Here is a 13,409-nt window from a genome sequence, read left to right on the forward strand (position 1 = left end):
TGATTTTTTTGTGTTGGGGCTCTTTTAAAACTAAGTTTTGTGATATGCGGCTCGAGCATGAAGCGCAGGTCTGGCCACCCCTGTTATATACCATCTATTGATGCCAAAGCCCAGAAATATTTTCAATTTGATGCACAGATTGAGCTGCACAGTGTGAAGAACAGTTTTAACTGTTTATTACGTCATAATCTAAACTGTGACGCTTGTGGTGCCTGTTTTTGCATTGTTTGCACACAATGAGCCTACGAAAATTTAAAACAACAGGTGAATTTTTATTTATAAATAAAATTTCTGTAAATGTCTGTTTAAATAATAGCTTTTGTTTTGAAAAGTAAGAAAAAAATACTATAATTAGATAAAAAAAAAATGACAAAATATCACATATGCTGTTGAGTGTTCGTGGGCCGCATTGGGCCGCGAGTTTGACACCCCTGCTTTAGGTGAAAGAGTTTTGTGTGGAATTTCAAGCCAAGTAGGTAGCTGTAGATAGCAGCGTTCATTTTTTTTGTGAACTGCTGCATTACAATTAAGAGGGGTAAAAATAAAAGTAAAAAAATGGTGAAAAACAACCCCAACAGGCTGCCATTATTTCCATGTATCGCAATTTCTCCTTTCGAACCTAATTCAAATATACGCAATATGCAGTGCTATATTGTTTTGTTTATCCGCTGTTTAGGTCGTAAAGTTAATAAACAGATGTTGTTTTGTCGAAATGACATGAGAAAATTGGTTCATAAAACTAAATCGGAACTAAGTTAAGAGAAAGTCTGCGCAAAATCTGCATTCGAAACCACGTAAGGAAACCAATTTCCTGTCGCACAAGTCGTATCGCGAGTTATAATATTATATTTGTGGAAGCACTCTTTCACAGGTGGGTGGTCGGGTCAACATGTTTATTGAATTGTCCGAACAGTTGCTATTGGGCCAAAACCCTTACTTGTAGGTTAAGAACCGGAAAAAAACATGTCGTGACATGTTATTGCATTCTACATTATTTTGTTTAAGAATGAACTCCTGTGTTTTCGGGTCATGTGACGTCATGACTGTAAAGCGACATAGACCGACGTCACATAATAGGTATTTTGCAAATTGTTAGGTGCAAAATTAACTAAAATATTAGCGAATTGACATTTGGGTGGCAATACTTGTTGCTTTACAGCAGGGGTGCATAACCTGCGGTCGAACGGCCACATGCGGCCGTGTAGACGAATTTTCCGCCCGTAAACATGTATATCAAAATAAATGTATTGGCGGCCGTGACGTAAATAAAAACCCTTATTCCTGATATTTTGATTTTCAAACAGCTCTAAACACATTTTGTGGGACAATTTTACACTGTAAAGCAGGAGGCAACTGACGGTCGTTGGTGAAATAAGGATCTGCGAGGCGGCCGTCATAGCGAAAAGATTGTACATCCCTACTTTACAGTGTAAAATTGTGTACGATTTTTAATGCTTTACTGATACTATGATGTTACGTAATATTAATTAAATGGAAGTTTCAAGTTATAGAGTCGCATTCAGTGTTATTTACCCGGATAAAGACGACCTGTATAGGACGTTGAAACGTCGGAATAAAAATACATTTGCCAGAAGAGCTCTATAAACTTGATACTATTCCTGGCAGCAATGGCTGATTGATTTAAATCAGGGAGTCGAACCGGAACTGAACCCGAACCCGCGAACCGGTTTGAGCGGTTAATTTCATTAAACCCGAACCGAACCCGAACCGCTAATTACGATTTTTCAAAAACCCGAACCGGAGTTGAACCCCATATTTTGTTTGGCGTTGAACCCGAACCGGAACTGAACCAGTAAAAAATGCAGTCTGTTTCAGATTTTGCGATTTTTTTTTCAAAACAGCGCACGTGAGATAACACTTGTAGGGGGTGTCAAAAATAACAGTGCACTATCAAAATTCTTCTGGAGTTTTTTATAAGGCCAGGTGGATAATGGGTAGAATTAAATTGAAACAAATGAAAATTTGAACCGGTTTAAAAACCGCAAACCGGTTTGGACCGGATAATTTTCCCAAACCGGAACAAAACCCGAACCCGAAAATACACATTTAAAAAAACCTGAACCGAACCCGAACCCTTAAAAACAAAACGAAGTGAACCCGAACCGAACCTGAACCCATATGACAAGCGGTTCGACTCCCTGATTTAAATGGAAGTTTGTTTAATTGTAGATAACTTACTCGCAATAATTAGGCTATCTGAAAAGTGAATATTTCGAGAATTTAATTGAAACGTTGTGAATTTGTTTTGCAGGTTACGCCTGACTGCGCATCGCGCAAATTCAAAACAATCAATAAATTAACTCAAAATCAAGCTGGAAAAGCAAAATAAGAGACTTTGATCCGAAAAATATTTAAATATCAGCCCTTTCACTATTTAGTCAAAAGCTGCTAGCTTTTTTGTTGGTGTTGTTTCTGTGTAAAGCTGTTTTTTGTGAAGTTTAACCACTTAAATAAGGATGCAAGGAAACTTTATTTTTGAAAACCCTGCGTCTATCAACTAATTGTAATGTTTTATTTTTAACCTGAAAGTAAAAACCAAAGTGCATACTTTCTTCTAGTATTTGTATTTATATAGGAAGTACAGCATGTTGTACAATAAATACTGCTGCTAAGTGTACAAAATTTTGTGTTGGCACAATTTGATCAGCAATATTGAACCTTTTTTGCATTAACATTATGAACTGTTTTGAAAAAGTTTTTTTTACTCTGTTTTTTTTTGTGTACAGTAATTTTCGAACATTGATTTTAGCTATCTTGATTATTGAACCTACACTTGCAATATACAGCAACTATAACAAGACATGTGCGTTTTAAGAACTAAAGAGCTCCGCGGTAGGTATTGTGACAGTGATATTCAGTATTGAGTGTACTGTTATCATTGAACTGCACAACATTCCTTAATTAGAGCTAAAAATTGATTATGTTGAGCTAAGTATCATTTTTGTAAAAACCTGGGGTGTACAAGTTTATAATCACCTGACATTAATTGATGTAATATCATTTTCATGCAGGTGCCTCATTGACCTTCAAGAATGTTTGGTGATTGACCACATTTACAAGAAAGGAACAGAAGTCTATTCTAGTCTTAATGTTATATTCTATTTTATTTACAGTGAGATTTTGTGGTTTGCTGTTTTTTACTTATAGATTATGCTGACAAGAAAGGAGATGGTAAGGCTTATAATAGAACCTCCATCTGTTATTTTTGACTTCTCACTGTCTAATCTCATGTTTATTTTTTAGATCTGCCTGTATAAAGACCAACAATGCTAAACAGTGTTAACTACACACTCATGATTCAATTATAAGATTGCAAGCCTTACAAAAAGTAAAACAGCACTTCAAACCAAGATGTGGTAAGATTTAAAAAAAATGCATGTCAAGGGTGGATGGCTTCTGGTTTAATTTGTCTAATTCTGTCAAATTTTCTGGCAATAAAACAGTTTCTTGTTTTTAAAAGATTGCATGCATATGAAGAGATGACATTTTCCACTGGTACTGTTGCTGTCTTTGATACCCTACCAAATTCATCTGGACAAGAAAAAAATGCTTCTAAAAGTCTTTATTTAATGCGATAGGGTAAACAATTTACAATTACATGGTTGACCGATGTCAGCAATTATTTAATGTTATCATTTGTTTGTGAATACTTTAATCACAGTTGATCTTCATTGTTGATTCTTCAAAATTGCCGAATGTAACCGAATTCATCAAAATTAATTTTATTAGATCATTTCAGAAAACATTGCATGATGTTGATGAAAAAATATTGTTATTTCATTCCTCTTGCATTATTTTGACAAGCATTTTTTTAAAGTTTGATAGCACATGGGCCGAAGTTTTAGACCAATTCCTATTCGGATAATATAAGTGCTTGGCACAAGCGTACCTTGTGTCTTGAAGGGACCATAATTATGAATTATTGCTGCGGTTCTATTATTTAACTGTATAACTTTTAGCTTTGTTTTCATACTATCCAGCTGAAAAAAGGCCTAAAGCCAACGCTCTACCCGTTTTCGCATCACCTGTGTTTCGTCATACACTCGCTGTATTTACCCGACAAATTTGCGTAAACAACAATCTTGCATTTCTAAATGACTGCGTTTCTAACCTGCGGGCCAAGTGAATCAGTGACAAACTGACGTGTGTTTTGGGGGCAACTCGGTTTAAGGGTTTGAAACTTTTTTAAACAACATGCACCTTTGAGCTTTCTTTCTGGGTTGTATTAAGGCAGGGGTGCAAAAATGCGGTCGCACGGTCGCGCCGCGCGACCAATAAACTTGCGTGCGCGACCGCAGTTTGTAGTCACAATTAAAGGTGGTCTATATCTTTTAATTTATTTTCAGAAATATTCTCAGAATAATAGTAAAGCAATGATGAAGTGGCACAATTAGCGGGAAAAAATAGAGAGTAGGCAACGATCTAACAATATTGTTTTCTCGAAAAACACGCTTGAGTCAAGCCGCGACCGAATTACGTGAGTAGCTTATTTTATGAGGCACTATCGCGATGCTACGGTAACTGTGTAAAATGTGCAATCATCAATTGACACGACGTGACAGTTGAAGTAGTGATTTCCGCACACGTTTTTACAACCTAAAAAGAACATTTACTTTTCACTATCATAACAAGCCTTCTCACACATTGGGCGCGAATGTGATGCTGATCGTCGTGGTTAGGATACAATCGCACACGTGTCTCAAAACATGCACTCAACAACACGTCACTCACGTCGCACAAACATTTTCAACGGATTGTAGCTAATAGATTTGAAAATACGCAATATTTTGGCATAAAACGTTTGCCACAAAAATATGCTGAGGTCATAATTTCAAATCTTCGTATGATGCGTCATATAACATAAATCAATAAATGTTGTTGTATTTAGAGTTAGCCTGATAATACAGTATTACCTGATGCTATTTGTGGCATCGCTACTCATCCGATAGTTAGGTGGCATCGGAACAAATACCGATACTTTTATAAACGAGTAAAACGTGCTTTAGTCTGCCATTTCTGCAACTAATTTTGCGAACGATCACTTTGCATGGATTTTTGACTCAGTTGCCGTTGCAACTAGGCCTACCATACGTCTTGTTTTTGGAGGACATGTCCTCCTTTTTGACAAAAAACAAGTTGTCCTCCGAGGAAAAGAAAAACTGCCCAAATGTCCCCCTTTTAAAGAAATTTCTGATTTATCAAATACATATGTGACAATTGTGCTATTTAAAACAGCAAAATATAGATCTTCAGCTTATTTTTCAAAAAATACAGGTTTTCCTTTTTTAAAATACTTATTTTAATGTTGTGGTGTGATAAACGTCAAACTATATTGTATATCATTTAATTTCTCAAGTTTATTTCGTGGGGGGTGGCTTAAATTGTTTTTTCATGTTCTTTTCAACAATGTGTCCTCCTCTTTGGAGATGGAAATATGGTAGGCCTGGTTGCAACACAATCTCTGCGTCCGGTTTGGACGTTTGCTGTTCGTATCTGAGCACATATGAGACGAGCCGAAAGACCGATTTGCCGAATCAGCAATTTTAACTACGATTTGTCAGGCGTCGGGTTAAAAACTGGATATCGAGCAAAACCTATGCCAATAGACTATGCCGTGATGTTATCGAAGCACAGTGCTCCACAACCTGCCGTCGTATGCGTACCCGGAGACAGACGAATTAGTGCGGTCGCGAAACTGTATATGGAAGTATATGTGTTGGCGGTAATGCATTGATTAGGCTATAAAACTGGTATAAATAGATTTTTCGGGGCTAGTCTCGGTAGCAATACGTGACAGATTTTTTGTACGCTATTGTGTGCAAACAATGCCAAATGTCAGGCAACAAACAACTTAACAATTTAGATAGTGGCGTCATTAACAATTGAAACAAATCATTAAAGCTGTTCAGTTCAATCTATGGATAAGACATAAAATTCTTTAAATCACTAAATTATAAACAATTTGAGACATTTGGTGGCCGTTTGTAAAATAGGGACATGCGATACAGCTATTAGTAGCGAAAAGGTTGTGCATTAGGTGGAAAAAGACACATACACAAAAATGTATGTGCTACTAAAAATTTTTGCGCGCTACCAGATTCCGAAAAATTTTTTGCACCCCTGTTTTAAGGAACTTACGTAAGTGCTTTTTTGTCTTGTTTAACCTATAGCCGCTTTAGATGACAAAATCTACCCTACTTTTTTGAAAAACTACAGTGCATTTTTTTTCTGAAGTACGTGTGGTGACTCGCTGACAGTATGTTATTACTGAAGTGCTTGCGTGATAGTGTAAGAAAATACGGGTTGAATATTAAACAATTGTCTCTTACTTTGTTTCAGTCTGCGCATCTTCCCATTTAGTGAAATTCGTTACCGTTTGCGTTAATTTTCCATGGGTTCTGACATTATGTGACGAAACTCAAATGGTCGGTTAACTGCTTTGTTTTTATTACTCGTATAAGGAAGTTGAAACTTTCCTTATTTATTTTAAACCCGCTACCTCTGTGTTTTATGCTCAGTTGTGGCAGCGAACAGGTGGAATGAGAAAAGGTATTTCAGGATTTAAGTCCAAGCAAACTGGAGGGTCGTGTACCTTGTACACTGATGTATGCGGCCAATATAGCCTACTGCCAAAGCGAAACAATACGTGTTGCCTGCGGATAAACATGGCCCTGTTCATTGCAATTATATTAAACTTGCTTTTTATAAAATCAATTTGGACTATAACGAAACATTGTCAGAAGGCATAAAAACTTCCGTTGCAATTGGATATAAAATATTTTTATGAAACTTGCATAAACCTTTTTGGTTGCAAAGGTAAGCCTCTTTAGCATATCCTGAAGTGATAGAATTTGGAAATATCGTTTAAAATGTTGATTTTCAAGTTGGGCGTTTATTTGCCACACCCCGGTGTCACTCGTATATGTCGTGACCGGTAGACGAGCTGATTAAAAAACAAACTTTCTTACTGCTCACATAAGCGTGTCATCCGCTTAGCAGTTTGACGCTGCCACATATTTGTTTTCAGCTCTGTTGGTTCGAGCAGCATCAAACTAGCTCCACAGGTGATGTGGCATTCACTGCATGTTTAATTTGCTCTATATATTGCGGTATTTGCCTTCCCCTTGATCTCTTGCCGCGGGGTCGTCCATGTTACCACAAATATTCCAAAGTTTTGTGGTGTCGATTTATGTGTCCATAATATTTTAGACGTTGTTTTTGTACAAATCTAATAAATTGCTGTTGTACTTTTAGTTTTTTTAATATGGAATTGTTTATCCTATGTCCTTTACATGAAATTCTTAGCAAGCGCCGATGGCAGTACATTCAAAACTTTTAAGCTTAGAGCGATCGGTTGCTCTTAAGTGCCATGATTCGCAAGCACAGGTAGCAACCTAGAAAAAAAGATTTGATTAGATCAAACTTTAGGCTATTGCTAATGGTCGCATCTTTCCAAATAGAGTTTTTGTGTGACTGTTTCACTTCGACTTCCATTTCATACCAAAATTTGACTCATTGGTTTTTTTAAAGTACTTGTCGGGTTATTTAAATTCCTGCCAACACAGATCTATTTATGAACCCGTGAGTTTTACTGTTGTCGTCTTTTTGTTTAGGATTGCTGCAAAGCAACGCTAGCAAGAAAAGTTGATATATTACTGGATTTGCCGTGACTTGGATCTGTCACATGACTGTCTGTGTTTTGAAATCTGGATCAGATTTAATGACTTAAGTGAACAAAATGTCCATTTTTAGACACTGTCTGACATGAATTGGCAGGTTTGCTGGTTTGGAAAATTGTGCAATATTTAGTTTAACGATCAGTGTTTAAGTTTCTTTTAGCACGTTTTTTCATCTTTCTTGGGGTTTCATATCAGAAACAAAAATCTCTGTTTGTCAGGAATACAAAAAAATAAAGCTAACTTATGAGATTAGGACATTTTATTTTTAAGACTTTAAAGGCAACAAAAAGCTGGTTATTTAAATTTTATTTGATGTTTTAACTTTTGCTGGCAATTGTGATTAATAATGTTTTAACAGTTTATTCTTTGAAACCGCTATCAGATAGTATTTCATTTGTGAAACAAACTTAGCGAACAGAAATGTAAAACACACGTTTTGATATGCAGGAAAATTAATTTAAAGAAACATGCTCATGCAATTGATTGCGATTCTGACGTGCTTTATGTCACTGGTCAACGGACAACAAAAGTGCAGTTACGTCAACGTTGCATCATGTGGCGATGACGTCACTGTGACGCCCGGAAGCTTGCTAAGTGGCAAAGGTGAAAAAGGAGACGTTGGCCCGCCTGGAAAGTTGGGTCCTAGAGGAAAGCCAACCCCTGGGTTGAAGGGGCCAGTGGGTCCTAAAGGGGAAGTTGGTTTGCCTGGTGGGCTGGGACCGAGGGGAATACCCGGCATAAAGGGTGAAAAAGGAGAAGCGTTAGATTTGGAAGAATTCAAGCAGGAAATGAGAAAAAAAATTCAAGGTAAAATTGCTCAATAATCAAATCATGTTTCGATATTTAAACTAAAAATTAAACTTTTCTCTCATTTTGCATCTCAAGACCAGAAAGCTTTTATTAAAATATTAGATCTACAAATGAACCCAGTTTGGCAGCCTGTAACGTATTAATATTGCGATTTAATAATTTGTGTTTGTCTTATGGATTTTTCCACTAGTGAAATTTTGGCCGTTGCAACGAACCGTTTGAATTTGAAAGGCCCTTTTGATATCTTGTCCAACGACCTAAATAATGTTTGTCCACTAACAGCCGATTGATTGAGTGCAGTAACGGTCTTTTGTTCCCCCTACTAACTCGTTGTGTACGAAGTTGTTTGTGTTTACTCAGACCGCGTTGTTACCACGCAGTCGTTGAAGAGTTGCTAAGATGCTGATCGTTAAGTTGGACAATAGCTTCAGAGCATGATATTGCATAACCGTTGAGCGTTGGTAAACAATATTTGAAATAACTGACGGTTTGTCTAGATCTATATATACGTAGTAAGTTAGGCCGAGCGTTATTCTACTTCTACTTTTACTTCACTTCAACGTTCAGTCAATATTCTGTTGTACTGCATTGAACTGATATTCGTGGATCCGCTCTGAGTAGAATCGAATAAACTACAAAAACGATCAACTTCTGGAGCAATTAATATCCAATATTGAACACGCAAGGTTGTAAGACCTTCAATCTTACAAGCCAGATCAATGAGATTATTTTTTGTTTTGGTTTACCGTGTATAAATATGTTTGCTTTTCCAATTGGTATTTGATCTTTTGATGGTAGATGTAACAGAATCGTAAATTTAGGTTATTCTTTTTGCGGTCAAAAACGGGTGAGATTTTTTTAACTTGCATTTTTTTCTTTTGCTCTTTTGTAGATATCGAGCGCCGGTTGCCAAACATCACCGAAGAGTCCATAAGTAATAAAAAGAGCGAAGTCAGTATCGACGGTTGGAAGGTAAAACAAAAATATGTAAAATAAACTTTAATCCAGATAACATAAGTGTTATTTTGTACATGGCAGGTTTTTCAAAGACGATTTAACGGAAGTGTTAATTTCCATAGAGACTGGCAAGAATATAAAGATGGATTCGGAAACATGGAGGGCGAATTTTGGCTCGGTGAATTATTATTGTTTCAACACAAAAATGACTTTCTAATAAATTGAATAAAAAAACGTATAGGTTTAGATGAAATACACACGTTGACAAATGGACAGAATTGCAAGTTGAGAGTTGACTTAGTTGGATTTGATGGATCTAAAGCTTTTGCACAATACAAGTAATTTTCTTTACATATTGTACGAAATATTTTCAAAATAGCGTACATACTATGACAAAACAAAAAAATGTTAGTTGATACTCGGTTTATTTAAACTTAATTGTTGCTAAACAACTTTTTAAATGCAAATTCCAACTGGTATGTCTATGGTAGTTAATTTGTATTGCTAAGAAACATATGATCGTTTTTTACAAGCACGTTGGACCGAGCTTTTTTGTAACAATAGCCCTAATAAAACGATTTGGGCGAATTAAAAACGACTACGAAACTGTATCGTAAAACATTTCTGTTTGCAGTTTATTTTCAATCGACGACGAATCAGACAATTATCGTTTACACATTTCTGGGTATAATGGAACGGCAGGAGACAGTATGGCGTACCACAACAAAAGGCTATTTACCACCAAAGATCAAGACCATGATACGTAAAAGCATTTACATTAAATTGCAAAAACTTTTCAAATGGAGTCACTATACTAGTGATACAAGTAAACGAGAAAACTTGTTAAATTGGTAAAAGTTTTTGGTATGGCAAATTTCACGTTTGTGTGATCTGGAAAACAAATTATTTTAAAAGAAATTGACTTACATGTGTTAGCAACAATTAGAAACAACAAACAATTTTTTCACAAGGATTTAGCAAAACTCAATTCAAAATATTGACAGTGTAGAACTGGTGCGAGATTTGATGGTTTGTTTAAAAGCTAACATAAAAGATTTTTGTACAAACTGAATTTGAAAGTTCAATTGCAAATTGCCCGTTTTGAAACTGTTTCAAATAAAGTGTTTTCTAAAACCATATGTACAATAGATTTGGTCTTATGTTCTACATTTAAAAGCTATGGTATATAATCATTGCGTATGTTTGGAGTAATCAGTGCTGGATTAACCATTAGGCAAAGTAGGCACATGCCTACAGGCCAGTCAAAAATCCAGGCCACTTTAAATGATCCACTTTAAATGAAACACTGATAATTCTAATTTTTTTGTTGGCAACCCTGATTTTCGGACCACTTATAAAATGAACTTACAGGCCAGCAGACCCTTAATTCGGCACTGGGAGCAATGTTAAATTTTAGCGTAATATTACATTGTGACACAGGTACCCTGGTCATAATTGTGCGGTTTATAATGGCGAAGGTGGCGGTTGGTGGTTTGGTTATTGTTTACATGCTTCTCTTAACGCTGAATGGGGAAGATCACGAGGCCTCCTACAAAACATGGTCTGGTATCATTGGAAAGGAAATAATGAATCGATAAAAGAGTCAACTATGAAGATGAAATGCGATTGAAATCTATATGTTGTTTTACTTCTGTTACATTAGTGCAAATCAATGATTCTCAAACTATGTTCCAAATTTGCGCCGCTAAGTTTTTGCTGTTTTACAGTGCAAACATTTTCTGGTTGTTTAGGATCTAATGATTGGGTACATAAAAATATTTAAACACCCATTGCCTATTTGTCATAAAAAACAATCTCACCCACAACAATAAAATTGTAAATAAACTTTTCTCGAAATTATTGTGTTATTGGCCCGCAAAGACTTCTGTGGATCGAAAATGTGTTTTGTTAATGGGCCCGTTGCTTAAAAATGTTGAGAACCATCCGTCTAAATTATGAAAACAGAATTACCATGTACGCATATTTTATTACAAGTAAAGGAGAACGCGAGTACAAAAGCGACGTGTGCGTTGTGACCCGTGCAAATTTATCTTAAAAAATATGTAATGGCGGCTGTACATTGTTCAAATTGCTTGTGCTAACACCCTTGCTTTAAATCAGTAGTTCTCAACGGGAGCGCCAGCGCCCCCGTGGGGGCGTTTGCTATAACTAAGGGGGCGCTGGAGAATAATTGGGCAATTGGGGGGCCCTGAGAGTAGATGGAGCAGTTAAAACGAAACAAAACGACCAAGTTATTTTTGTCATATCTCTTCCAGTGACCAGTATTTATAGTAAATTTATTTTTGACTAAATTATATTTTCAAGTATTCACTGTGTTGGGTTCTTTGTTTTGCAAGGTGTTTTCGAATATGATGTCACAATGAATTTTCTGCAAATCACTGTGCGTCATTTGTCGGGGCTTGTCTGCGCTTTAATAGCAAAATCAGGTAGTGATTGAGTTGTGCTTGGCCGAACCGAGCCAGAGGAACCCGAGTACTCGGTATTTTTTGATGCTCGGTTCTCGGCCGCAGAGCGTTAGACAATAACTGTAACCGTACTACGAATTGATCACTTGTTAATTTTACAACGTAACAGGTTAGTCACAAACGGGTTTGTTAACATCACAATTGAACGTGTGATCTGTTCTCTGCTGACGTAGGCTACTGACGTAGAATTCCCAAGAATAAAAGTGGTCGTTTTCAAAAACGTCAAATAGTGGGCACACGCGCACCCAAAAGCGTTTTTAATTAGTTGTTGTTTGGGGGGGGGGGGGAGCACCACAGAAATGTTTTCTAGGTAAATTATTAAATCTAACAAAAAACTACAACTATATTTAAAATGTAATGAAAATGAACCAGTTCTGTTTGTAAAGCGAGAAAATAAAATAACTGACAAAAGGGATTGATTGCGTGCTATATGACGTAACAACGTTGCGTTGTTCTGTTTGTTAAAACCTGAAACAGTCAAGACTCAAGGGTGCCCAACCCGTCGATCTCGGTCTGATATCAAGTCGCCGCGAGGGATTCAGAAAATTGTTTGAAATACTTGTTTTGCAATGCGTTTTTTTGGGAATGTTGCCCTACATATATGACTTCATTGTGAAAGTTATTCATTGGGATTTGTTGATATGTCCACACCACAAATACTCAGTCGACGCTTTACGTCGCAAAAGTCACAAAAGTAATAGTTACGTCACGAAAATAATAGTTACAGCAGTAATGGTTACTTTTTGCTAAAAAAAAAAAACGTTAAACAGGGCTCGGAAAATGCTAGTTTCCTTTGGTAATACACACATAGTCTCGCATGATCTTGTTAGTTTGTATTGGAATGGTAGATCCCGAGAGTTGGACTACCTCAAACGTCGACCTTGAGTCAAAAAAGATTGGGCACCCCTGGTAAGGACAGTAAGGCAATGCTTAGTTAATAGCATGCTGTTTGAAAACATATTCGCGTATGTGGCAAATGTAAATTAAACACGACGCTAATACTAGTATGTTTTACAATTGGGCAACAGTGCTGAGACTGGGGAAGGCAGCAGCAAAATTAGGCGTTTTTAATTGAGTTTTGAAGTACCTATTTTTGACATTCTGAAACAAATCTGCCGGTCTAATATCAGCTAAGCTTATAGTCTATTACCCTTGCTGTATATTATGTTAAAATCGAAATCTTTTTTTGTTTTTACGAACTCCACGCGTTCCACTACCCTAAACAACCTTAATATTAAGTTACCGCTCAGTAGTTTTCAGTAGCAAAATTTTTAATTTGAAATTTACGACCACACTTTTGTATATAATAGTTGCAATAAAAGTGGGTTAAGAGCAGACTTTTTTAATGAAAGAAATATTTTTTCTGGACAACCACAAATCGAATGAACTTTCAAGTCGTCTAATAAAAAATCAAGAAATAAATAGGACTGGCTCAAACTTCGGCTTTGGGGGTAAA

The 13,409-nt window shown here is 36.4% G+C and overlaps 1 protein-coding gene and 1 long non-coding RNA gene across 3 annotated transcripts; both read left to right on the plus strand.

Moving 5' to 3' along the window:
- The first annotated feature begins 2,646 nt into the window (after nt 1-2,646).
- On the plus strand, nt 2,647-3,817 carry LOC145229916 (uncharacterized). Its single transcript, XR_013860511.1, has 4 exons — nt 2,647-2,853; nt 3,033-3,192; nt 3,265-3,377; nt 3,482-3,817. It is a non-coding gene; the product is annotated as an uncharacterized LOC145229916 (long non-coding RNA).
- Nucleotides 3,818-8,052: 4,235 nt separating this feature from the next.
- LOC145229915 (angiopoietin-related protein 2-like) lies at nt 8,053-11,984 on the plus strand. 2 transcript variants are annotated; one of them, XM_080095260.1, is made up of 6 exons: nt 8,053-8,507; nt 9,403-9,482; nt 9,549-9,645; nt 9,715-9,805; nt 10,102-10,230; nt 10,908-11,984. In XM_080095260.1, the coding sequence occupies exons 1-6, from the start codon at nt 8,168-8,170 to the stop codon at nt 11,095-11,097; spliced, it is 927 nt and encodes a 308-aa protein (XP_079951386.1). In that variant the 5' UTR covers nt 8,053-8,167; the 3' UTR covers nt 11,098-11,984. The 2 variants fall into 2 exon arrangements, with proteins under 2 accessions (XP_079951386.1, XP_079951385.1); XM_080095259.1 differs by having other exon boundaries at nt 8,056-8,507; nt 9,709-9,805; nt 10,908-11,979.
- The last annotated feature ends 1,425 nt before the right edge of the window (nt 11,985-13,409 follow it).

The sequence above is a fragment of the Phallusia mammillata genome, chromosome 5 (assembly GCF_965637545.1).
Source record: "Phallusia mammillata chromosome 5, kaPhaMamm4.hap1.1, whole genome shotgun sequence".
Classification (NCBI taxonomy): Eukaryota; Metazoa; Chordata; class Ascidiacea; order Phlebobranchia; family Ascidiidae; genus Phallusia; species Phallusia mammillata.